The sequence below is a fragment of the Leuresthes tenuis genome, unplaced genomic scaffold (assembly GCF_036924035.1).
Source record: "Leuresthes tenuis unplaced genomic scaffold, fLeuTen1.0.hap1 SCAF_24, whole genome shotgun sequence".
In the NCBI taxonomy this organism is placed as follows: Eukaryota; Metazoa; Chordata; class Actinopteri; order Atheriniformes; family Atherinopsidae; genus Leuresthes; species Leuresthes tenuis.
The window spans coordinates 1,593,958-1,618,346 of NW_027325378.1; the positions used below are offsets into that span (position 1 = coordinate 1,593,958).

At 46.5% G+C, this 24,389-nt stretch overlaps 4 protein-coding genes across 5 annotated transcripts in view; 3 read left to right on the forward strand and 1 right to left on the reverse strand.

Moving 5' to 3' along the window:
* cyb5a (cytochrome b5 type A (microsomal)) lies at nucleotides 1-11,359 on the forward strand. The gene is made up of 5 exons (XM_072379029.1): nucleotides 1-253; nucleotides 2,990-3,118; nucleotides 7,362-7,391; nucleotides 7,502-7,536; nucleotides 10,311-11,359. Exons 1-5 carry the CDS (start codon nucleotides 116-118, stop codon nucleotides 10,393-10,395), a joined length of 417 nt encoding a protein of 138 aa, XP_072235130.1. The 5' UTR covers nucleotides 1-115; the 3' UTR covers nucleotides 10,396-11,359.
* Nucleotides 11,360-12,107: 748 nt separating this feature from the next.
* Nucleotides 12,108-24,389, forward strand: part of LOC140284945 (tripartite motif-containing protein 16-like) — a 22,074-nt gene continuing 9,792 nt past the window's right edge. The window contains exon 1 of one of the 2 annotated variants that reach the window (XR_011910231.1): nucleotides 12,108-14,270. Coding sequence is in view for 1 of the 2 variants with exons in the window: in XM_072379001.1 (XP_072235102.1) it covers nucleotides 12,145-13,890 (1,746 nt within the window). In the remaining variant the exon portion in view is untranslated. Of the gene's footprint in view, nucleotides 15,276-24,389 lie in introns of those variants that run through there. The other variant, XM_072379001.1, reaches the window with a different exon arrangement.
* Nucleotides 20,230-24,389, forward strand: part of LOC140284966 (cytochrome b5-like) — a 10,046-nt gene continuing 5,886 nt past the window's right edge. Inside the window, exons 1-2 of the mRNA XM_072379028.1 lie at nucleotides 20,230-20,525; nucleotides 24,026-24,154. Coding sequence (XP_072235129.1) covers nucleotides 20,388-20,525; nucleotides 24,026-24,154 — 267 coding nt within the window. The 5' untranslated portion in view covers nucleotides 20,230-20,387. The remainder of the gene's footprint in view (nucleotides 20,526-24,025; nucleotides 24,155-24,389) is intronic.
* On the reverse strand, nucleotides 20,766-23,799 carry LOC140284977 (uncharacterized). Its single transcript, XM_072379037.1, has 6 exons — nucleotides 23,731-23,799; nucleotides 22,987-23,412; nucleotides 22,477-22,908; nucleotides 22,225-22,405; nucleotides 21,655-21,942; nucleotides 20,766-20,818 (listed from the first exon to the last, which is right to left on the reverse strand). The coding sequence occupies exons 1-6, from the start codon at nucleotides 23,797-23,799 to the stop codon at nucleotides 20,766-20,768; spliced, it is 1,449 nt and encodes a 482-aa protein (XP_072235138.1).

Consider the following 24,389-nt stretch of genomic DNA (forward strand, 5'->3'; position numbering starts at 1 on the left):
TTGTGCAGAGTCACGGTCCGGACGCACTCCCTGGGATTACATAAGCCCTCACAGGCCGTGCTGCTGCTGTCTGCGGGTCTTCGCCTCCGAACTGCCCGACTTTCCAGCGACACAAATGGGTGAGAAAGAGGAGCAGAGCCCCGCCGGAGTGAAATACTACAGACTGTCAGAGATAGAGGAGCAGAACTCCTTCAAATCTACGTGGATCATCATCCACAACAAAGTCTACGATGTGACCAAGTTTCTGGAGGAGGTGAGGAGCTTTTTTTTTCTTTAAGGTGCAGGACTTTCTGCTTCCTGCCGCTTATTTATTACAACAAGCTGAAAGAGGAAATCAGCCAAAAGCAGGAAAATCCAGCGGACCCCCACTCGGATAAATCCAGCCAAGCAGCTGGTTTATTCAGCAGGAAACATCCCTAAATTGCTGCGTTGTTCGCTGCTTTAAAGGTGAAGCCGTTTGGCTTAAATCTGGAGGAAAATTCCCAGTTTGAGTTCAGAACAGGGGCGTCCCCAGAACCTCCAGGTCTGCGGGGTCCGGGCCCCCTGCTGAAAGTAAAACATCAGGTGAAAGTGTTTCAGGTGTAAAAATGAGCAAATACAACTACAGGTGCGGTTTGTGCAGCTTCCTGTTGGTCAGACTCACCCCTTTTAGACCAAAGAGGACCCAGGCTTGGTGTGAAGAGCCCTCTTTACATCGCTTTAAACGTCCCTCACATGTATTCTGAGTTTCTGTCGAGGAGCGGAGCAGAAACACACTTTGGCTCCACAGATTACACAGTTTGGCTCATTTTCCTGCTAACTGATGTGCTAACATCACCACTTTGGTTTCAGGACAGCTTCTGCTATGCTACACTGATCTGAAAGTCATTAAAACACCAGTCCTGATTAATAGATGTAGGTGAAAACAGCTGCTCGGTGCGGTGCGTTCACAAACAGTAGGAAATTCAGGCGTTACTTTGACTGAACAGACATGTGGAGGCTCGGTTTGTGACTGCTTTAAGCTAATCAAACACAACGGTGACTCTGCACCTTAAAGGAGACGCTTTCTGCCTTTTTGATGAGAGGAAATGTCGGTGCCGCTCACAGAAACCCGTTTTCCACGCTGGAGGTTCTCCTCCTGACTGAATGCTGCTATGAGCTGCTTTCTGGCCAACAGACGGGGTCAGAGGTCAGCCTGGAAATGAGCAGAACCCCTCCGGTTCAGTTTGCTTCCTCCTGCTCTGATCATTTGGACCAAACAAAACCAAAGCTGGTCCTGGTTCTGGTCCCGGTTCTGGTTCCGGTCCTGGTTCTGGTCCATGTCCTGGTCCTGGTCCCGGTTCTGGTTCCGGTCCTGGTTCTGGTCCATGTCCTGGTCCTGGTCCCGGTTCTGGTTCCGGTCCTTGTCCTGGCCCTGGTTCTGGTTCCGGTCCTTGTCCTTGTCCTGGTTCCGGTCCTTGTCCTTGTCCTTGTCCTGGTTCCGGTCCTTGTCCTTGTCCTGGTTCCGGTCCCTGTCCTGGCCCTGGTTCCGGTCCTTGTTCTGGTTCCGGTCCTTGTCCTGGCCCTGGTTCTGGTTCCGGTCCTTGTTCTGGTTCCGGTCCTTGTCCTTGTCCTGGTTCCGGTCCTTGTCCTGGCCCTGGTTCCGGTCCTTGTTCTGGTTCCGGTCCTTGTCTTTTTCCTGGTTCCGGTCCTTGTTCCGGTCCTTGTCCTGGCCCTGGTTCTGGTCCTTGTTCTGGTTCTGGTCCTGGCCCTGGTTCTGGTTCCCGTCCTTGTCCTTGTCCTGGTTCCGGTCCTTGTCCTGGTCCTTGTTCTGGTCCTGGTCCTTGTCCTGGTCCTGGTTCTGGTCCTGGTTCTGGTTCTGGTTCTGGTCCTTGTTCTGGTTCTGGTCCTGGTTCTGGTCCTGGTCCTGGTTCCGGTCCTTGTTCTGGTTCTGGTCCTTGTTCTCGTTCTGGTCCTGGTCCTGGTCCTGGTCCTGGTTCTGGTCCTGGTCCTGGTCCTGGTTCTGGTCCTGGTTCCGGTCCTGGTTCTGGTCCTGGTCCTTGTCCTGGTTCCGGTCCTTGTCCTGGTCCTTGTTCTGGTTCTGGTCCTTGTCCTTGTCCTGGTTCCGGTCCTTGTCCTGGTCCTTGTTCTGGTCCTGGTCCTTGTTCTGGTCCTGGTCCTTGTCCTTGTTCTGGTTCTGGTCCTGGTTCTGGTCCTGGTTCTGGTTCTGGTTCTGGTCCTTGTTCTGGTTCTGGTCCTGGTTCTGGTCCTGGTCCTGGTTCCGGTCCTTGTTCTGGTTCTGGTCCTTGTTCTGGTTCTGGTCCTGGTCCTGGTCCTGGTCCTGGTTCTGGTCCTGGTCCTGGTCCTGGTTCTGGTCCTGGTTCCGGTCCTGGTTCTGGTTCTGGTTCTCCTCCCCACCTTGTATGAAATGACTCATTTGTAATTGAATGAATCTGTACTTGGTTCTAAGTCCATTTAGTTGGTTTAATAACTCTAAATGGGTTAGGGTTAGCAGACAGGCTAGTTATATCATTCAGGTTACCTATTTAACCAGTTTAACTAGTCTTTGTTCTTTAGCTGGAAATATTCGGCCGTTTTACGATAACAAATAAAACTGTTTAGTCAGAAAGCTGGTTGGTCCCGTTAGTTAGTTATCTAACCAGCTTCGTCTCCTGGTTGCATTTGGTCTGGGTAGTTAGTCGTTTTCTGGCACGTCTAACTAGTTGGATGTGAGACGGCTGGTGAGCTGCTTGGTTTGTGAAGTGGAAGAATGCTTAATGGCCCCAGTTTAGGGTTAGCAGACATGCTAGTTATATCATTCAGGTTACCTATTTAACCAGTTTAACTAGTCTTTGTTCTTTAGTTTGTTGAAGCGTGTTTTTAATCGTGGAACTTTTAACATGAAGCCTTTTGGACTTTTGACCAGTAGAAGGTCGGTTCAGGCTGTTGTTAAGTTACCGATCAGATTAAGCCCGGCAGCTTCCTGTTGTTGTGCGCACCTGTGAGTCTGTGTGTGTGTGTGTGGTCGCAGCACCCCGGCGGCGAGGAGGTGCTGAGGGAGCAGGCGGGAGGAAACGCCACCGAGAGCTTCGAGGACGTGGGACACTCCACCGACGCCAGAGAGATGGCGAGCAGCATGGTGATCGGAGAGGTGCACCCGGTCAGTGCGTGTGCACGTGTTCAAAGTGTGCGTGTGTGTGTGTGTGTGTGCACGTGTTCAAAGTGTGTGTGTGCACGTGTTCAAAGTGTGTGTGTGTGCACGTGTTCAAAGTGTGTGTGTGTGTGTGTGCACGTGTTCAAAGTGTGCGTGTGTGTGTGTGTGTGCACGTGTTCAAAGTGTGTGTGTGTGCACGTGTTCAAAGTGTGCGTGTGTGTGCACGTGTTCAAAGTGTGTGTGTGTGTGTGTGCACGTGTTCAAAGTGTGCGTGTGTGTGTGTGTGTGTGCACGTGTTCAAAGTGTGTGTGTGCACGTGTTCAAAGTGTGTGTGTGTGCACGTGTTCAAAGTGTGTGTGTGTGTGTGTGCACGTGTTCAAAGTGTGCGTGTGTGTGTGTGTGTGCACGTGTTCAAAGTGTGCGTGTGTGTGCACGTGTTCAAAGTGTGTGTGCGTGTGTGCACGTGTTCAAAGTGTGCGTGTGTGTGCACGTGTTCAAAGTGTGCGTGTGTGTGTGTGTGTGCACGTGTTCAAAGTGTGTGTGTGTGCACGTGTTCAAAGTGTGCGTGTGCACGTGTTCAAAGTGTGTGTGTGTGTGTGTGCACGTGTTCAAAGTGTGCGTGTGTGTGTGTGTGTGCACGTGTTCAAAGTGTGTGTGTGTGCACGTGTTCAAAGTGTGCGTGTGCACGTGTTCAAAGTGTGCGTGTGTGTGCACGTGTTCAAAGTGTGTGTGCGTGTGTGCACGTGTTCAAAGTGTGCGTGTGTGTGCACGTGTTCAAAGTGTGTGTCTGTGTGCACGTGTTCAAAGTGTGCGTGTGTGCACGTGTTCAAAGTGTGTGTGTGTGTGTGCACGTGTTCAAAGTGTGTGTGTGTGTGTGCACGTGTTCAAAGTGTGTGTGTGTGTGTGCACGTGTTCAAAGTGTGTGTGTGTGTGTGCACACAGTGTGTGTGTGTGTGCACGTGTTCAAAGTGTGCGTGTGTGCACGTGTTCAAAGTGTGTGCGTGTGTGCACGTGTTCAAAGTGTGTGTGTGTGTGTGCACGTGTTCAAAGTGTGTGTGTGTGTGCACGTGTTCAAAGTGTGTGTGTGTGTGCACGTGTTCAAAGTGTGCGTGTGTGCACGTGTTCAAAGTGTGTGCACGTGTTCAAAGTGTGTGCACGTGTTCAAAGTGTGTGCGTGTGTGTGCACGTGTTCAAAGTGTGTGTGTGCACGTGTTCAAAGTGTGCGTGTGTGCACGTGTTCAAAGTGTGTGCACGTGTTCAAAGTGTGTGTGTGTGCACGTGTTCAAAGTGTGTGTCTGTGTGCACGTGTTCAAAGTGTGTGTGTCTGTGTGCACGTGTTCAAAGTGTGCGTGTGTGCACGTGTTCAAAGTGTGTGTGTGTGTGTGCACGTGTTCAAAGTGTGTGTGTGTGTGCACACAGTGTGTGTGTGTGTGTGCACGTGTTCAAAGTGTGCGTGTGTGCACGTGTTCAAAGTGTGTGCGTGTGTGCACGTGTTCAAAGTGTGTGTGTGTGTGTGCACGTGTTCAAAGTGTGTGTGTGTGTGCACGTGTTCAAAGTGTGTGTGTGTGTGCACGTGTTCAAAGTGTGTGTGTGTGTGCACGTGTTCAAAGTGTGTGTGTGTGTGCACGTGTTCAAAGTGTGCGTGTGTGCACGTGTTCAAAGTGTGTGCGTGTGTGCACGTGTTCAAAGTGTGTGCACGTGTTCAAAGTGTGTGCGTGTGTGTGCACGTGTTCAAAGTGTGTGTGTGCACGTGTTCAAAGTGTGCGTGTGTGCACGTGTTCAAAGTGTGCGTGTGTGCACGTGTTCAAAGTGTGTGTGTGTGTGCACGTGTTCAAAGTGTGTGTGTGCACGTGTTCAAAGTGTGTGTGTGTGTGTGTGCACGTGTTCAAAGTGTGTGTGTGTGTGTGTGTGCACGTGTTCAAAGTGTGTGTGTGTGTGCACGTGTTGAAAGTGTGTGTGTGTGTGTGTGTGCACGTGTTGAAAGTGTGTGTGTGTGTGCACGTGTTCAAAGTGTGTGTGTGTGTGTGTGCACGTGTTCAAAGTGTGTGTGTGTGCACGTGTTCAAAGAGTGTGTGTGTGTGTGCACGTGTTCAAAGTGTGTGTCTGTGTGCACGTGTTCAAAGTGTGTGTCTGTGTGCACGTGTTCAAAGTGTGTGTGTGTGTGTGTGCACGTGTTCAAAGTGTGTGTGTGTGTGTGCACGTGTTCAAAGTGTGTGTGTGTGTGCACGTGTTCAAAGTGTGTGTGTGTGCACGTGTTCAAAGTGTGTGTGTGTGCACGTGTTCAAAGTGTGTGTGTGTGTGTGCACGTGTTCAAAGTGTGTGTGTCTGTGTGCACGTGTTCAAAGTGTGTGTGTCTGTGTGCACGTGTTCAAAGTGTGTGTGTCTGTGTGCACGTGTTCAAAGTGTGTGTGTCTGTGTGCACGTGTTCAAAGAGTGTGTGTGTGCACGTGTTCAAAGTGTGTGTGTCTGTGCACGTGTTCAAAGTGTGTGTGTGTGTGTGCACGTGTTCAAAGTGTGTGTGTGCACGTGTTCAAAGTGTGTGTGTGTGTGTGTGTGCGCGTGTTCAAAGTGTGTGTGTGTGTGCACGTGTTCAAAGTGTGTGTGTGTGTGTGTGTGCACGTGTTCAAAGTGTGTGTGTGTGTGCACGTGTTCAAAGTGTGTGTGTGTGTGCACGTGTTCAAAGTGTGTGTGTGTGTGCACGTGTTCAAAGTGTGTGTGTGTGCACGTGTTCAAAGTGTGTGTGTGTGCACGTGTTCAAAGTGTGTGTGTGTGCACGTGTTGAAAGTGTGTGTGTGTGTGTGTGCACGTGTTGAAAGTGTGTGTGTGTGTGCACGTGTTGAAAGTGTGTGTGTGTGTGTGTGTGCACGTGTTGAAAGTGTGTGTGTGTGTGTGTGCACGTGTTCAAAGTGTGTGTGTGTGTGCACGTGTTCAAAGTGTGTGTGTGTGTGCACGTGTTCAAAGTGTGTGTGTGTGTGTGTGCACGTGTTGAAAGTGTGTGTGTGTGTGCACGTGTTGAAAGTGTGTGTGTGTGTGCACGTGTTGAAAGTGTGTGTGTGTGTGTGTGCACGTGTTCAAAGTGTGTGTGTGTGTGTGTGCACGTGTTCAAAGTGTGTGTGTGCACGTGTTCAAAGTGTGTGTGTGTGTGTGCACGTGTTCAAAGTGTGTGTGTGTGTGTGTGTGCACGTGTTCAAAGTGTGTGTGTGTGCACGTGTTCAAAGTGTGTGTGTGCACGTGTTCAAAGTGTGTGTGTGCACGTGTTCAAAGTGTGTGTGTGTGTGTGTGCACGTGTTCAAAGTGTGTGTGTGTGTGTGTGCACGTGTTGAAAGTGTGTGTGTGTGTGTGTGCACGTGTTCAAAGTGTGTGTGTGTGTGTGTGCACGTGTTCAAAGTGTGTGTGTGTGTGTGTGCACGTGTTCAAAGTGTGTGTGTGTGTGTGTGCACGTGTTCAAAGTGTGTGTGTGTGTGCACGTGTTGAAAGTGTGTGTGTGTGTGCACGTGTTGAAAGTGTGTGTGTGTGTGCACGTGTTGAAAGTGTGTGTGTGTGTGCACGTGTTGAAAGTGTGTGTGTGTGTGTGTGCACGTGTTGAAAGTGTGTGTGTGTGTGTGTGTGCACGTGTTGAAAGTGTGTGTGTGTGTGTGTGCACGTGTTCAAAGTGTGTGTGTGTGTGTGTGCACGTGTTCAAAGTGTGTGTGTGTGTGCACGTGTTCAAAGTGTGTGTGTGTGCACGTGTTGAAAGTGTGTGTGTGCACGTGTTGAAAGTGTGTGTGTGCACGTGTTGAAAGTGTGTGTGTGTGTGTGTGCACGTGTTGAAAGTGTGTGTGTGTGTGTGTGCACGTGTTCAAAGTGTGTGTGTGTGTGCACGTGTTCAAAGTGTGTGTGTGTGTGCACGTGTTCAAAGTGTGTGTGTGTGTGCACGTGTTGAAAGTGTGTGTGTGTGTGTGTGCACGTGTTGAAAGTGTGTGTGTGTGTGTGTGCACGTGTTGAAAGTGTGTGTGTGTGTGTGTGCACGTGTTGAAAGTGTGTGTGTGTGTGTGTGCACGTGTTCAAAGTGTGTGTGTGTGCACGTGTTCAAAGTGTGTGTGTGTGTGTGTGTGCACGTGTTCAAAGTGTGTGTGTGTGTGTGCACGTGTTCAAAGTGTGTGTGTGTGTGTGTGCACGTGTTGAAAGTGTGTGTGTGTGTGTGCACGTGTTCAAAGTGTGTAAACACTCAGTGTGAGCGTAATGATGAATCGTGTGTGTCTGTCTGCAGGACGAACGAGACAAGATCACCAAACCTGCGGTGAGTGACTCACAGTGATGGAAAACGGTCAGGTGCATTGTGGGAAATGTAGGATGTTGGGAAGTGAGGACACGTCTCTCTGAGTCTCATCGTGTGCGTTTGTTTTACAGGAAACTTTGGTGACCGCTGTGACGGAGGAGAGCAGGTGCACGCGCACATGCACGCACATACATGCACGCACATACATGCACATGCACACACATGCACGCACATGCATGCACACACATATACACACGCACACACACACACACACATGCACACACACACGCACATAGACACACACACACATGCACACACATAGACACACACACACATGCACACACATAGACACACACACACATGCACGCACATAGACACACACACACATGCACACATACACACATGCACACACACACACACACATGCTCGCACATAGACACACATGCACGCACATAGACACACACACACATGCACACGCATGCACACACACACACATGCACGCACATAGACACACACACACATGCACGCACATAGACACACACACACATGCACACATACACACATGCACACACACACACACACATGCTCGCACATAGACACACATGCACGCACATAGACACACACACACATGCACACGCATGCACACACACACATGCACACGCATGCACACACACACACATACACACATGCACACACACACACACACATGCTCGCACATAGACACACATGCACGCACATAGACACACACACACATGCACACGCATGCACACACACACACATGCACGCACATAGACACACACACACATGCACACACATGCACGCACATAGACACACACACACATGCACACACATGCACGCACATAGACACACACACACATGCACGCACATAGACACACACACACATGCACACACATGCACGCACACATGCACACACATGCACACATACACACATGCACACATACACACATGCACACACACACACATAGACACACACACACATGCACGCACACACATAGACACGCATGCACACACACACACATACACTTGACACCTGGTTTCAAACCTTTTTTACCATTAAAGTGAAACTCTTCTGCTTCATCACTGCTCAGACATCAGTGGAGGTTAGTTGGTTAGTTGGTTAGACGGTTAGATAGATAGTTGGTTAGACGGTTAGTTGGTTAGATGGTTAGATAGATAGTTGGTTAGACGGTTAGTTGGTTAGATGGTTAGTTGGTTAGATAGTTAGTTGGTTAGATAGATAGTTGGTTAACTAGCAGTCGCTCTTTTACTATTGGTTGATAGTTAGTAGTGAGTTAAATACTTAACCAGCTGTCTCTATGTTCCATTTCATGATGTAACTGTAACGTTTGGTTGTTTTAGCTTGGTTAGTTGTTTCTGTCAAGTTAGTGGTCTGACTACATTTAACCAGTTTATGGATAACCTGAGTGGATAAATGGGTTGATAAATAGTCTGTTACATAGTTAACTACTTGTCTGTGTTTGTATACCAGCAGATAAACATGTAGATTTATTATTTAACTAGCTATTTGGTCTATTTGGTCGTCAGTTAGGGATCTAACAGGATGTTTAGCTTTTAGTTATCGCCTGCTGATCTAACTGGCTAGTTAGCTAGTTAATCAAGTATATGGTTGACGTTATAACTGCACTCTGTTGGTTCACTGATTAGTTTGTTGAGTTTTCTGTCACGTTAGCGCTCAGATTAGTTAATAATGACTACAGTTAACCAGCTGTTGGCCAAACTTGGTGGATAAATGGGTTGAGTCTGTTACTTTGTTTACTGCTTGTCTGCCTTTAAATGCCAGCTGGTTGTTTATTAGTTAACTAGCTGTCTGTTTGTTCCATTTGGCTGTCAGTTAGGTATCCAACAGGACATTTAGATTTTAGTTATCATCTGCGGATCCAACTGGCTAGTTAGGTAGTTAATCAAGCATCCAGCTGATGTTATATCTGGATACTCAGTTGGTTTGATGATTAGTTATTTAACTTTTCTTTGAAAATAGTAGCCTGACGATTTAGTTACAGTTACAATTAACTACCTGTATCTGTCATCAGCTTGTGGCTGTGGAATGGGTTGAACATTACTTTTTAAGGTAGTTAACTAGCTGTCTCTGTATATCTGCCAGTAGGTAGTTAAGTTGAGTTTTTTGTCAAGTTATTGGTAACAGCAATAACTTGACCTAGCAGTCTGCCTTTATGTTACTACCAACATGTTGTTGAATGTGTTGGTTAATTATTAAACCAGCTGTGTGTTTCTGTTCAGCGATCAAAGTGTACATTTTGTTTATATTTCTCACTGGTTAATCCAATGGTTACTTAGATAGTCAAGTAGCTTTCTTGACAGTCTTGAAAGTTACAATTGCACATGAGACTAGTTGTTTCTTGGTTGGTTGAGTCTGTGATTCAGCTGGTGGTGAAGCTACTTAGTTACAACTAGCTGTGGCATTATTAGTTATTTATTTAACCAGCATTGTCTCTATTTTGCATTTGTGGTCTGGGTAGTTAGTTAGTCAGTTAGTCAGTCAGTCAGTCATTTAGTTAGTTAGTCAGTCAGTTAGTTAGTTAGTTAGTCAGTCGGTTAGTCAGTCAGTTAGTTTGTCAGTCAGTTAGTTTGTCAGTTAGTTAGTTTGTCGGTTAGTTAGTCAGTCAGTTAGTTTGTCGGTTAGTTAGTCAGTTAGTCATTAAGTTAGTCATTAAGTTAGTGAGTCAGTCAGCCAGTCTGTTAGTTTGTCGGTTAATCAGTTAGTTAGTTAGTTAGTCAGTTAGTCATTTAGTCAGTCAGTCAGTCAGTTAGTTTGTCGGTTAGTCAGTCAGTTAGTCAGTTAGTCAGTTAGTTAGTCATTTAGTTAGTTAGTCAGCCAGTCAGTCAGTTAGTCAGTTAGTTAGCTAGTCAGTCAGTTAACTTTGTTATTCTGTCTTCCAGCTGGTGGACCAACTTGGTGATCCCTGCACTTGCAGCCGCCATCGTCACGCTGATGTACCGCATCTACACCACAGAACACGAGTGACATCATCAGACCCGCAGATGTGATGTCATCGCCAGCGACAGCGGTGCATCGATGCTGTGGCTCCTCCCAGCGTAGAGCGGCGTTTCTAGACCAGACGAGCAGCTGCTGCGGACCAACGACCTCCTGACATTAAACACTCGATCTGTTCTAGGATCTCCAACTCTACGCTGCCTCGCCGTCAGTCCTGAAACACCCAGAATTCATTTCTTCCCGTTTAACCAGCCAATCAGATCGCATTACGATAATGAAGTCATTTACGTTCGGCATTTTGAAATATTGATGTTGAATTGAATCTTTATGATCTGAAATCTTGCACAAATGCACTGGATGTATAATTTTTTGTCTTTTTATATCTTCGTACCTGAATGTAGATGAGTTTAAAGGCGCAGTCCGCAGCTAACAGTCGTCACACTGCAGCGAGCTCACATCCTTCACTCGTGTTTGTTTGTATTCGCCGATGCTGCTGATCTCAGCGTGAAGTTGAAAAGGAACACGGACCAAACCATGTTGTTTAAAACAGCTAAAACTTGTTCTGTTCAGACATCTGCAGTAGTTTCATGAAAGCTTTGATGAGACAAACAGAATCAATCTGAGGTGTTCAGTTAAAGCTCGTCTGCTCTTTAATCTTCATGCATAAAGTGGTGAAATGATCCATTAATTCACAAGAAAACATAAACGTCAGTAAAATAAAACGCTAACCTTTCCATCCCATCATCTTATGAGTAATTATGAGAAAACAAGGGTTGATTTTTCTCCCCGATGTGTTGCTCAGTGTGAATCAAGCTTCAGGGCCAGTTAAACCATGAACCTCTACATGCTGCAGCATGAACTAAAAGTGCCTTTTCAAGGACAGCTCATGTGACTGATGTCCAGGACCTCCTGCAGGTCCAGGGCCTCCTGCAGGTCCAGGGCCTCCTGCAGGTCCAGGGCCTCCTGCAGGTCCAGGGCCAGAAAACCAACCCAGTCCGACTGCTTTTTAATGCAATAAAAGTGATTAACTCGGCTCCCTGTTTTTGTCCTGATTGCTGTCAGAAATGTCTGTTTCTACTTTGATTTGATACCAAAGAAGAAGACGTCAGAGCAGATCATGTGACCTGGTAAACTGTCCTGTTCTTCAGCTCCAACTTGTGACCTCTGCTGGTGGAAATCATTTAAAAAACTGTCAGAGAAGCAATCAGCCTCCGAAGCACTTTCCTTCAGAACTGAACTTTTGTTCTGACGCATAGTTTGCTGATAATTTGAGGTTGAAGGTGTGCTGCTGCTCCAGCTTGATCTGAGGCAGAGGTCAAGCGCCTCACTGTGGACGGTAAAGTTCTTAAAATGCTGTGAGGACAGTTTAAAGTGCTTTAGGAAATGTTTGGGATAGAATCTGAGCATGATCAATAAATCCTTTCATTTAAAGAAAGACATTCTAGTTAAAATGGTGAAAGATGTTGAAACACAAACAGTTTAAGAAGAAAAGGAGACTTTAATCTCCTGATCAGCCTCATTTCTTTCTGACTCTCCAGCAGCATGTCTGACTTTTGATTTGGGATTAAAAGAAGAATCGAGCCGTGTTTTAACCATGAAGACTGGTGTGAAACAGCTTCAACACACTTCCTGCTCTCATGTTTCCTTGTTCCCTCCCCTGCAGACCTGCAGGCTGATGATGGGTGTGACCAGCAGCTGGTGCACTGATTGGCTCAGAGCTCAGACTAGTTTCATTTATGAGGAAGTGAAACTCAGTCAGTCGCTGATCTGAGAGGAGAAATGGCGCAGAAAGGAGTTCAGCTGGACCGAGAAACCTTCTCTTGTTCGATCTGTTTGGATCTGCTGAAGGATCCGGTGGCTCTTCCCTGTGGACACAGCTACTGCAGGAACTGTATTAAAGGCTTCTGGGATGGAGAGGATCAGAAGGGAATCCACAGCTGCCCTCAGTGCAGGAAAACTTTCATACCGAGGCCTGTCCTGGGGAAAAACACCATGTTAGCTGATTTAGTGGAGCAGCTGAAGAAGACTGGACTCCAAGCTGCTCCTGCTGATCACTGCTATGCTGGACCTGAAGATGTGGCCTGTGATTTCTGCTCTGGAAGAAAACTGAAAGCCTTTAAGTCCTGTTTAGTCTGTCTGGCCTCTTACTGTGAGAAACACCTTCAGCCTCATTATGATGTGGCTCCATTAAAGAAACACAAGCTGGTGGAGCCCTCCAAGAACCTCCAGGAGAACATCTGCTCTCTTCACGATGAGGTGATGAAGATGTTCTGCCGCTCTGATCAGAAGTCTATCTGTTATCTCTGCTCTGTGGATGAACATAAAGGCCACGACACAGTGTCAGCTGCAGCAGAAAGGACTGAGAGGCAGAGAGAGCTGGAGGGGAGTCGGCAACAAATCCAGCAGAGAGTCCAGGACCGAGAGAAAGATGTGAAGCTGCTTCAGCAGGAGGTGGAGGCCATCAATCAGTCTGCTGATAAAACAGTGGAGCACAGTGAGAAGATCTTCACTGAGCTGATCCGTCTCCTCCAGAAAAGAAGCTCTGAGGTGAAGCAGCAGATCAGATCCCAGCAGGAAACTGAAGTGAGTCGAGTCAAAGAGCTTCAGGAGAAGCTGGAGCAGGAGATCACTGAGCTGAAGAGGAAAGATGCTGAGCTGCAGCAGCTCTCAGACACAGAGGATCACACCCAGTTTCTACAGAACTGCCCCTCAGTGTCAGCACTCAGGGAGTCTACACCCTCATCCAGCATCAAGATCCGTCCTCTGAGGCACTTTGAGGCTGTGACAGCAGCTGTGTCAGAGCTCAGAGAGAAACTACAGGACCTCCTGAGGGAGGAATGGACCAACATCTCACTGAGAGTCTCTGAGGTGGATGTTTTACTGTCAGAACCTGAACCAGAACCAGAACCAGAACCAGAACCAGAACCTGAACCAGAACCTGAACCAGAACCTGAACCAGAACCAGAGAGCAGAGCTGACTTCTTAAAGTATTCATGTGAAATCAAACTGGATCCAAACACAGCAAACAGAAAGCTGTTCCTGTCAGAGGGGAACAGAAAAGTGACTTTAATGAAACAAACTCAGTCTTATTCTGATCATCCAGACAGATTCACTGGATATTGGTTTCAGGTCCTGAGCAGAGAGAGTCTGACTGGACGCTGTTACTGGGAGGTGGAGAAGAGAGGGAGAGGAGGAGGAGTTGTTGTATCAGTCGCATACAAGAACATCAGCAGAGCAGGAGGTGAATGTGCATTTGGATTTAATGACAAATCTTGGTCATTATATTGTTACCCAAACAGTTATTTATTTATGTACAACAACAGCATAAAAACCTTCATCTCAGGTCCTGTATCCTCCAGAGTCGGAGTGTACCTGGATCACAGAGCAGGTATTCTGTCCTTCTACAGCGTCTCTGGAACCATGACTCTGCTCCACAGAGTCCAGACCACATTCACTCAGCCGCTCTATGCTGGGATTGGGCCTTATTATCCTGGATCCACAGCAGAGTTGTGTAAAGTGGAATAAAGGTATCCTGTCAGCTCTTTGCTGTTTATTTGCTGCTTTTTCCTGGGTTCGTGCAGCCATGGAGGATATCACTGCTAAGGATGAGTTTTATTCACAGAAATGTTTCTCCACATGAAAATCTAAACTTCTCTGAGCTCTAAATATTAGTTGGATGCTTGTGTTGATGCGTCTGTATGTTGTTGTTTCTCTTCCACTTCATGGAGCCCAACAGAGAGATCAGCAGACCTTCCTTTATCACAGACTCTGTTCACATCTCATCACTTTGTGAATGTAAAATTATTCTGGAGCTACACTGACTTTGATTAGTTTCAGAGATCAAATGTTGCTGCTGTTTTCTAAATCAACAGATGAGGAAGTCTGTTCTGAGGTGCTCAGAAACGGTCATTTCCAGGATCAGCAGGAATCAGGAGGTCCTTCATCAGCTTTAATGTGAGAACCAGTGAAGATTTTCACAGCAAATACCACTTTGAAGGAGTGAACAAAGTGTTTTCTTTTGTCTTCATTTCAGTGTTTGTGTGAAATCTGACGGAGAAAATGTCAAACTGATGTGAGGGTATAACTGAGGCCGTTTTCCTGTAACAGCACAAAGTTCAGAGTTCAGAGCAGAAAATATTTGACTTTCTTCAATAAAACAGCTTCATGGCAGAGAAATGAGTGGAGCGATAACAGGTGAGAATGAGACCAAAGGTCCGGTAGAAGAGGAAATAAAACAAGAACAAACTTCTCCGATTATATTTTCCTTCACCTTGTCAAAAACATAACGGGGTTAAAGTCAGATGGAGGAAAACTCCTTCAGGACTCAGGAAAAGACGACTGCAGCTCTGAAACTCCGGATGTTCAGTAAAGATTCGACAGAAACAGCTGCAGATGCTTCATCTGATGGGATTTTATCAGCGTTACATCAAGTCATATTTATCAGATTAGAGATAATATAGAATATAATATGTATAGAAAGATAAGATTAGAGATAATATAGAATATAATATGTATAGAAAGATAAGATTAGAGATAATATAGAATATAATATGTATAGAAAATATTTCTCATCAAACCTCAAAGCTGAAAAAGGACAGAAACTATAAGGTAAATATAGTGATGTCACTCATCCTCCTGTCCTCAGATTTATGAATCACAGTTTGGACGACTGGATGGAAACAATATGTCAAAGCTGCAGCTGCAAGGAATTATGGGTCAGAAGAAGCTCCTTTCTCTCCTAAAGGAGATCCTTAAGGAAGCATCGGAGCTGCAGAAAAAAGGCTCCTAACTCAAGGGATGAACCAGTGTTGTGTCGACACAGAACAGACAACTTAGCAAAGAAGCCATTTTAAACTGGATCTTTAGGCTCTTTGTCACAAAGACACATCATTTGTTCCCATTTCTTTAGCTGCATCTATGAAAAACAGCAAAGAAAACACAGTTTGACAGACAGAAAATAGGATTTCTGCAGCAACAAGGTGATTCCCAAAGAGCTATTAGCTGAAAACTTGGCATATCTCAGCATGGTGTGCAGTGTGTCCTTAAAACATTTGAGGAAACTGGACAAGTGGAGGACAGAAGAAGAAGTGTCAGGCCTAAAAAACTATCTCCAGCAGATGAACAGGATCTGAAAGTGATGTCCTTAAGAAAGAGGAAAAAATCCAGCTGTGACCTGACAGGACCTGAGAGATGCATCTGGACCTTCAGCTGATCCATCTACTGTTGGCCCAAGCCTCATCAGAAATGGTCTCCATGGAAGGGTGGCTGTCAAGACTCAGGTTTCCTCTGAGTTTACGTGGTGGGAAAAAAACGCTGATAAACTGACCGTCAGTCTTCTGTTTTCTGTGAATAAAACTCCACGTTTTCTGTGTTTTAGGGAGAAAACTTCACCGAGACTCACAGTCTGCAAGCACAAGTCTGATCTGTCAGGAATGATTACGATCTGCCGCACAACGGAGGGAAGAGTGCGAGTCTTCGTCTTCCTGTGTGCGCACGTGTGAAGGCATGTAGCGTGTGAGCAGAGCGAGGTGGCGTGCAGCGTTTCCACGGACACGGTTTCACTAAACTGATGCAGATTAACTGTCGGACGGTCTAATAAATGACAGAAAAGCTCAAAGGTGGACCAGTGAGCTGTGATATGATGTATAATGTTGCTTTTTTTTTTTACTTTTAATGAGTTTTTATCCTTCTCAGGTGAGTCTGAGGAGGAAAAAGTGGTTAACAGCAGATCAGAAACATCACAGACTGAGTTCAGACGCTGTCTTTCAGCTACTTTAACGGTGATTCTGAGGTTATAAAATCAGGATTTTATTAGAGCAGAGCGACAGGCTGGAAACACTTTAACAGGAAGTCTTAATGGGCTGATTTCAGTCCCAGTTTGTGACAAAAGAAACAAAAATATGTGAATGAGAGCAGTTTTATTGGGAATTCAGCTGGATTAATGAACTGTTTTTACTGAAAGATGCAGAAAGATGGAGGTTTGGAGCCTGAACAGAGCATCTGAGTGGATTATCTGTGTGTTTGGATGGAATTTACTTTGTTAAAGTTCCGGTTTTGGTCGAACTGACACAATAATCCAGTTTCTTCTGGAGTCTAAATAAGAAACGAGCGTCTGGGATGAGACGGAAACTCTCCATCGGACACAATAATTCTTCTTTTCCACATTCTTACATTTCAATAGGCCCTGTTGCCTCGGTTAAAACCCTCAGGTGTTTTAATGCGACACCAGAACTTAACGCAGCCTGTGGGTTAAAGAGGCCGATTCAGAATGTGTGTCTGAGCTCTGCAACTCATCAGTTATTTTACCCCTCATCTTACATCTGATTATTAACTTACCGACAGGTTTACGCGTCTTAGCCAACAAAGAAACACTTTCCAAACCTCTGACATTTGCTCAAGAACAAGATTCGAAGAGAGTGTGGCTGGATCGGGAGTTTTACACAGGACTGGATGCATGTCAGTGTGTTTTTCTTACAGCCATGACCGCTGTGACCTCAGAGAAGGAGTCCAGGGCAGGGCAGGCGAGAACATCAGAGTACAGCAGCACCAACTCTCTGTGAGGACACACAAACATACAGTCAAAGCAGCCGGCGTCCTTCAATCTGAGCTCAACACCTCAGGACCCGCTCAACACTGCGCCAAGAAGCATCGCTCACCTGCAGATCTTCATCTGTTTGCTCCTCAGCTCCTCCTCTTCCTCCTCCTGCAGGGTCAGGGTGACGCAGACCAGCCTCTTCAGCTCCGGAAGTCTGAGGAAAAACAGCGACTTCTGCGCTGCTCCGCTCATCCTAAACTGTTGAAACGCAGAAAATAACATCAGCAGAGAACTGTTCCAGAAAGCCAAACAGAGGACCACTTCAACACGTGTTTTTCACAAGTTTTCAAACATCAGAAGATAGTTTTTTATCAGCAGTTTCCTGTGTATGAATTCAGCTGCAGACTGACTTTGGTGGAGATGTGCAGAATCGTGCCATAAATGCTCAGTTTGCTGATGTTATAAAACTTGCACAGAGGAGCCCATATTTCAGAGCATTCAGATGACTGTTGCACATAAACGTCGGAAATCAAACGCTCATTTTTCCCTTTTCTGTGAGATATTTGGCAATAAACCTGAGAAAAACTATACTGAAGACCATTTTATCGCAGGTGAGCTTGTGCCTGTTTCAGAGCCATATTACCTGCTTCAGAGGGTTAAAAATCAGTTTCTAACATTGTTTTTACAGGTACAACTTTTATGATTTGTCCTATGTTCAATTATCACGAAAATCTGTGAAAATAAGGTAAAAAAAAAAAAAAGCTCTCAACAAACCAAACGAAAATTATTATAATCATCAGCACCATTTGACTTTAGTCATCGTTGTGACAAATCAATTTAACAACTTATAAACAAATAATTACAGCATTAATGTTAATAAAAAAGATTAATTCAGTCTAACTTACCCGTTTGAATAACTTTTTGTTACCAAACAATAAGCTAGCAGCAGCCAGACTGTTAGCTAAAAACTTAGCTTAAACGGTTCTTCAATTTAATGTTAGGATCTAAATATTGCACTCATTCGCATTATATCTTATTCATATTTGTGTTCTATTGAATATATATTTGTTATCAAATGTATCATCTATAATATAAAATAGAAGTAAACTTTAAAATGTCAAAAACAGTCCTTCTTATAAAAGGTGGGTGAGGGGAGAGGAGCTCCCACTCCTCCTAATTTATCCAAATGCTCCTGATAACTAATTACTAAGTATTTTAAAATTTTTGGACACTGTGTGGGGCAAAACTAACTTTAAAAAAGCAGCAGCTATGACTTATATATCACTTTATCTTTCTGCGTAATCATTAACCTGTTTTAATCTGCTAATCACAGTAAGTGCTTGTTTTATGCCGCAGAGTAACAAAGGGCCCAAATAGACCATCTTTGTCAGAGAGCTGGGCGGTTTTCCCGCCGGAGAACAACGGCAGTTAAAACCAACATTTCTGTGCTAAAGGCCCACTCCTATCAACTTTCTACAAGCTGTAGGAGTCGACAGGAAGTTGAGATTAAAACAGGAACTCCGACTGCCCTCTGAAATGCATCCACTGGGTCATAAAACACTCATTACGTGAGATGCGTGAGATAATCCACTCCTTGCGTGAGAAGGTGGTTTCCTTGAAAACAGTTGAACTTCAGTGAACTTTAGCCTCGACCTCGCCTCAACGTCCTCGCCTGCGGCTCACTGATGATTGACAAGGAGAGGGAGCCAATCAGAGAGTCTCTCAGCGATAGGTGGGAAGCTTACGGCCAATGGCAGCCCGAGGATCGTGTTAAGGCGGAATCATTGGCGATGCCAGCCTCTCTGAGTCTCCGTGAAGCAAACGTGTAAAAGTGTGACCTTACCGGAAGTTTGAATGTATTCCTTCAGAATAAAATTCAAAACGAAGCTTAGGTTACCGAATGAAACGATCCAAAAATAGAACAAAATAAAGAGTTTAAAACGTCAGCGTGACAGAAGTTGGTCTGGTGCTGATTTGATAATGTTTTTTTCTTAAGTTGTTGCTCAATATTTGGCCATGGGATTCAAATAATTGTCTGTAGCTGAATAGAAAACAGACGGAAAAATCTGCCATACACATACTTTATATGGGGTGGTTTTGGGATTAACTTTAGGCCAAAGATTTAGTTTTTTTTCATTCACTGAAGATGTTCTGTGTTAGACAGTCTATAAAGATTTTGAAGGCATTTTAAACTTCTGGAGGTACCTACGCATAAAGATGAAAGGGTATATCCACATCTGTGATTGGCACCGTTTAAACATTAAAATATAACTTTCAAAGCAGCAATGACACTTTGTCAATGTATTATCTATAAGATATTAAATCTTAATCTATGAGCTCTGTTTTATTGAAATCTGCAACAGTATCTTCAAACAAAGTCTGCAGGTGAATAAACATTCACAAAGGTTTATTAGGAGTTACTGCTGTTACTTGCTCTCTACATGGCTTAAAGTACATTTTAAAGGGAGGCTGCAGTTGATCATTTGAAAGATATCAAAGGATTTTTGCCCCAAACATGTTTCATATCTGCAGTTCTCTTATGTCTTATATCTGGTCTAGAAAGACTCATAAACCCACGCACAAACGGACCAAATATGCATTTTCTTTGGGCCACATCCGGCTCACGTTGGCAGGACCATAGCAGGGCAGTGAGTGGCAGAAGGATTTAATGTAAATGTAATTTATTTCTACAGCCCTTTACAACAATCCATTTCGGTACCAAAGTGCTTTACAGCAGATAATAAATAAAGAAAAGAATAAGTAAAAATCAATAAAATAACAGTAAACGCAATAAAATACAGCAAAATTTAATAAGATAAAATAAAAGAGTCACCATACTACTGGGTATTAAAAGCCATCTGAAATAAGTAGGTTTTTAGCCCTGATTTAAAGAGGTCCAGGTCAGAAATAAGATGCATCTCGGGGGGGGGGGGGGGGGCTTATTCCAGAGCCTGGGGGCAGCAACAGAAAAGGCTCAGTCACCTCAGGGCTTGTATTTTGACCTGAACACTTCCAGAAAAAGTTGATTTGTTGACCTCAGAGCTCTGCCAGGACAGTTAAAAGCTCAGATAAATACGATGGGGTGAGGCCGTTAAGAGCTTTAAAACCAAACTTTAAAAGTTTAAAATCAATTCTAATTAATGACAAACAAGGATAAAGATGTAAAAGTGCTTCTTCATAGAAACTGCGTCATGATGTGTCTTAGATGCCTTTTACTTAATGTCACGAGCTGCTTACTGCAGTCCGCTTTAGGGTTTTATTTTGAAAGCAGAAAGCGGAAGTTCGCTGTCGTCCCTTTAACTTTCCGAGTGATGAGCTCGCAGCGCTGAAACTTGTTTGGGACCGTTTCTGGGTTAAATGTCGGGTCGTTTGTGCAGAGTCACGGTCCGGACGCACTCCCTGGGATTACATAAGCCCTCACAGGCCGTGCTGCTGCTGCTGTCTGCGGGTCTTCGCCTCCAAACTGCCCGACTTTCCAGCGACACAAATGGGTGAGAAAGAGGAGCAGAGCCCCGCCGGAGTGAAATACTACAGACTGTCAGAGATAGAGGAGCAGAACTCCTTCAAATCTACGTGGATCATCATCCACAACAAAGTCTACGATGTGACCAAGTTTCTGGAGGAGGTGAGGAGCTTTTTTTTTCTTTAAGGTGCAGGACTTTCTGCTTCCTGCCGCTTATTTATTACAACAAGCTGAAAGAGGAAATCAGCCAAAAGCAGGAAAATCCAGCGGACCCCCACTCAGATAAATCCAGCCAAGCAGCTGGTTTATTCAGCAGGAAACATCCCTAAATTGCTGCGTTGTTCGCTGCTTTAAAGGTGAAGCCGTTTGGCTTAAATCTGGAGGAAAATTCCCAGTTTGAGTTCAGAACAGGGGCGTCCCCAGAACCTCCAGGTCTGCGGGGTCCGGGCCCCCTGCTGAAAGTAAAACATCAGGTGAAAGTGTTTCAGGTGTAAAAATGAGCAAATACAACTACAGGTGCGGTTTGTGCAGCTTCCTGTTGGTCAGACTCACCCCTTTTAGACCAAAGAGGACCCAGGCTTGGTGTGAAGAGCCCTCTTTACATCGCTTTAAACGTCCCTCACATGTATTCTGAGTTTCTGTCGAGGAGCGGAGCAGAAACACACACTTTGGCTCCACAGATTACACAGTTTGGCTCATTTTCCTGCTAACTGATGTGCTACCATCACCACTTTGGTTTCAGGACAGCTTCTGCTATGCTACACTGATCTGAAAGTCATTAAAACACCAGTCCTGATTAATAGATGTAGGTGAAAACAGCTGCTCGGTGCGGTGCGTTCACAAACAGTAGGAAATTCAGGCGTTACTTTGACTGAACAGACATGTGGAGGCTCGGTTTGTGACTGCTTTAAGCTAATCAAACACAACGGTGACTCTGCACCTTAAAGGAGACGCTTTCTGCCTTTTTGATGAGAGGAAATGTCGGTGCCGCTCACAGAAACCCGTTTTCCACGCTGGAGGTTCTCCTCCTGACTGAATGCTGCTATGAGCTGCTTTCTGGCCAACAGACGGGGTCAGAGGTCAGCCTGGAAATGAGCAGAACCCCTCCGGTTCAGTTTGCTTCCTCCTGCTCTGATCATTTGGACCAAACAAAACCAAAGCTGGTCCTGGTTCTGGTTCCGGTCCTGGTTCTGGTCCATGTCCTGGTCCTGGTCCCGGTTCTGGTTCCGGTCCTGGTTCTGGTCCATGTCCTGGTCCTGGTCCCGGTTCTGGTTCCGGTCCTTGTCCTGGCCCTGGTTCTGGTTCCGGTCCTTGTCCTTGTCCTGGTTCCGGTCCTTGTCCTTGTCCTTGTCCTTGTCCTGGTTCCGGTCCTTGTCCTTGTCCTGGTTCCGGTCCTTGTCCTTGTCCTGGTTCCGGTCCCTGTCCTGGCCCTGGTTCCGGTCCTTGTTCTGGTTCCGGTCCTTGTCCTGGCCCTGGTTCTGGTTCCGGTCCTTGTTCTGGTTCCGGTCCTTGTCCTTGTCCTGGTTCCGGTCCTTGTCCTGGCCCTGGTTCCGGTCCTTGTTCTGGTTCCGGTCCTTGTCTTTTTCCTGGTTCCGGTCCTTGTTCCGGTCCTTGTCCTGGCCCTGGTTCTGGTCCTTGTTCTGGTTCTGGTCCTGGCCCTGGTTCTGGTTCCCGTCCTTGTCCTTGTCCTGGTTCCGGTCCTTGTCCTGGTCCTTGTTCTGGTCCTGGTCCTTGTCCTGGTCCTGGTTCTGGTCCTGGTTCTGGTTCTGGTTCTGGTCCTTGTTCTGGTTCTGGTCCTGGTTCTGGTCCTGGTCCTGGTTCCGGTCCTTGTTCTGGTCCTGGTTCCGGTCCCTGTCCTGGCCCTGGTTCCGGTCCTTGTTCTGGTTCCGGTCCTTGTCCTGGCCCTGGTTCTGGTTCCGGTCCTTGTTCTGGTTCCGGTCCTTGTCCTTGTCCTGGTTCCGGTCCTTGTCCTTGTCCTGGTTCCGGTCCTTGTCCTGGCCCTGGTTCCGGTCCTTGTTCTGGTTCCGGTCCTTGTCTTTTTCCTGGTTCCGGTCCTTGTTCCGGTCCTTGTCCTGGCCCTGGTTCTGGTCCTTGTTCTGGTTCTGGTCCTGGCCCTGGTTCTGGTTCCCGTCCTTGTCCTTGTCCTGGTTCCGGTCCTTGTCCTGGTCCTTGTTCTGGTCCTGGTCCTTGTCCTGGTCCTGGTTCTGGTCCTGGTTCTGGTTCTGGTTCTGGTCCTTGTTCTGGTTCTGGTCCTGGTTCTGGTCCTGGTCCTGGTCCTGGTCCTGGTTCTGGTCCTGGTCCTGGTCCTGGTTCTGGTCCTGGTTCCGGTCCTGGTTCTGGTCCTGGTCCTTGTCCTGGTTCCGGTCCTTGTCCTGGTCCTTGTTCTGGTCCTGGTCCTTGTCCTTGTTCTGGTCCTGGTCCTGGTTCTGGTCCTTGTTCTGGTTCTGGTCCTGGTCCTGGTCCTGGTTCTGGTCCTGGTCCTGGTCCTGGTTCCGGTCCTTGTCCTGGCCCTGGTTCCGGTCCTTGTTCTGGTTCCGGTCCTTGTCTTTTTCCTGGTTCCGGTCCTTGTTCCGGTCCTTGTCCTGGCCCTGGTTCTGGTCCTTGTTCTGGTTCTGGTCCTGGCCCTGGTTCTGGTTCCCGTCCTTGTCCTTGTCCTGGTTCCGGTCCTTGTCCTGGTCCTTGTTCTGGTCCTGGTCCTTGTCCTGGTCCTGGTTCTGGTCCTGGTTCTGGTTCTGGTTCTGGTCCTTGTTCTGGTTCTGGTCCTGGTTCTGGTCCTGGTCCTGGTCCTGGTCCTGGTTCTGGTCCTGGTCCTGGTCCTGGTTCTGGTCCTGGTTCCGGTCCTGGTTCTGGTCCTGGTCCTTGTCCTGGTTCCGGTCCTTGTCCTGGTCCTTGTTCTGGTCCTGGTCCTTGTCCTTGTTCTGGTCCTGGTCCTGGTTCTGGTCCTTGTTCTGGTTCTGGTCCTGGTCCTGGTCCTGGTTCTGGTCCTGGTCCTGGTCCTGGTTCTGGTCCTGGTTCCGGTCCTGGTTCTGGTTCTGGTTCTCCTCCCCACCTTGTATGAAATGACTCATTTGTAATTGAATGAATCTGTACTTGGTTCTAAGTCCATTTAGTTGGTTTAATAACTCTAAATGGGTTAGGGTTAGCAGACAGGCTAGTTATATCATTCAGGTTACCTATTTAACCAGTTTAACTAGTCTTTGTTCTTTAGCTGGAAATATTCGGCCGTTTTACGATAACAAATAAAACTGTTTAGTCAGAAAGCTGGTTGGTCCCGTTAGTTAGTTATCTAACCAGCTTCGTCTCCTGGTTGCATTTGGTCTGGGTAGTTAGTCGTTTTCTGGCACGTCTAACTAGTTGGATGTGAGACGGCTGGTGAGCTGCTTGGTTTGTGAAGTGGAAGAATGCTTAATGGCCCCAGTTTAGGGTTAGCAGACATGCTAGTTATATCATTCAGGTTACCTATTTAACCAGTTTAACTAGTCTTTGTTCTTTAGTTTGTTGAAGCGTGTTTTTAATCGTGGAACTTTTAACATGAAGCCTTTTGGACTTTTGACCAGTAGAAGGTCGGTTCAGGCTGTTGTTAAGTTACCGATCAGATTAAGCCCGGCAGCTTCCTGTTGTTGTGCGCACCTGTGAGTCTGTGTGTGTGTGTGTGGTCGCAGCACCCCGGCGGCGAGGAGGTGCTGAGGGAGCAGGCGGGAGGAAACGCCACCGAGAGCTTCGAGGACGTGGGACACTCCACCGACGCCAGAGAGATGGCGAGCAGCATGGTGATCGGAGAGGTGCACCCGGTCAGTGCGTGTGCACGTGTTCAAAGTGTGCGTGTGTGTTCAAAGTGTGTGTGTGTGTGCACGTGTTCAAAGTGTGTGTGTGTGCACGTGTTCAAAGTGTGTGTGTGTGCACGTGTTCAAAGTGTGTGTGTGTGTGTGCACGTGTTCAAAGTGTGTGTGTGTGTGTGTGTGCACGTGTTCAAAGTGTGTGTGTGTGTGTGCACGTGTTCAAAGTGTGTGTGTGTGTGCACGTGTT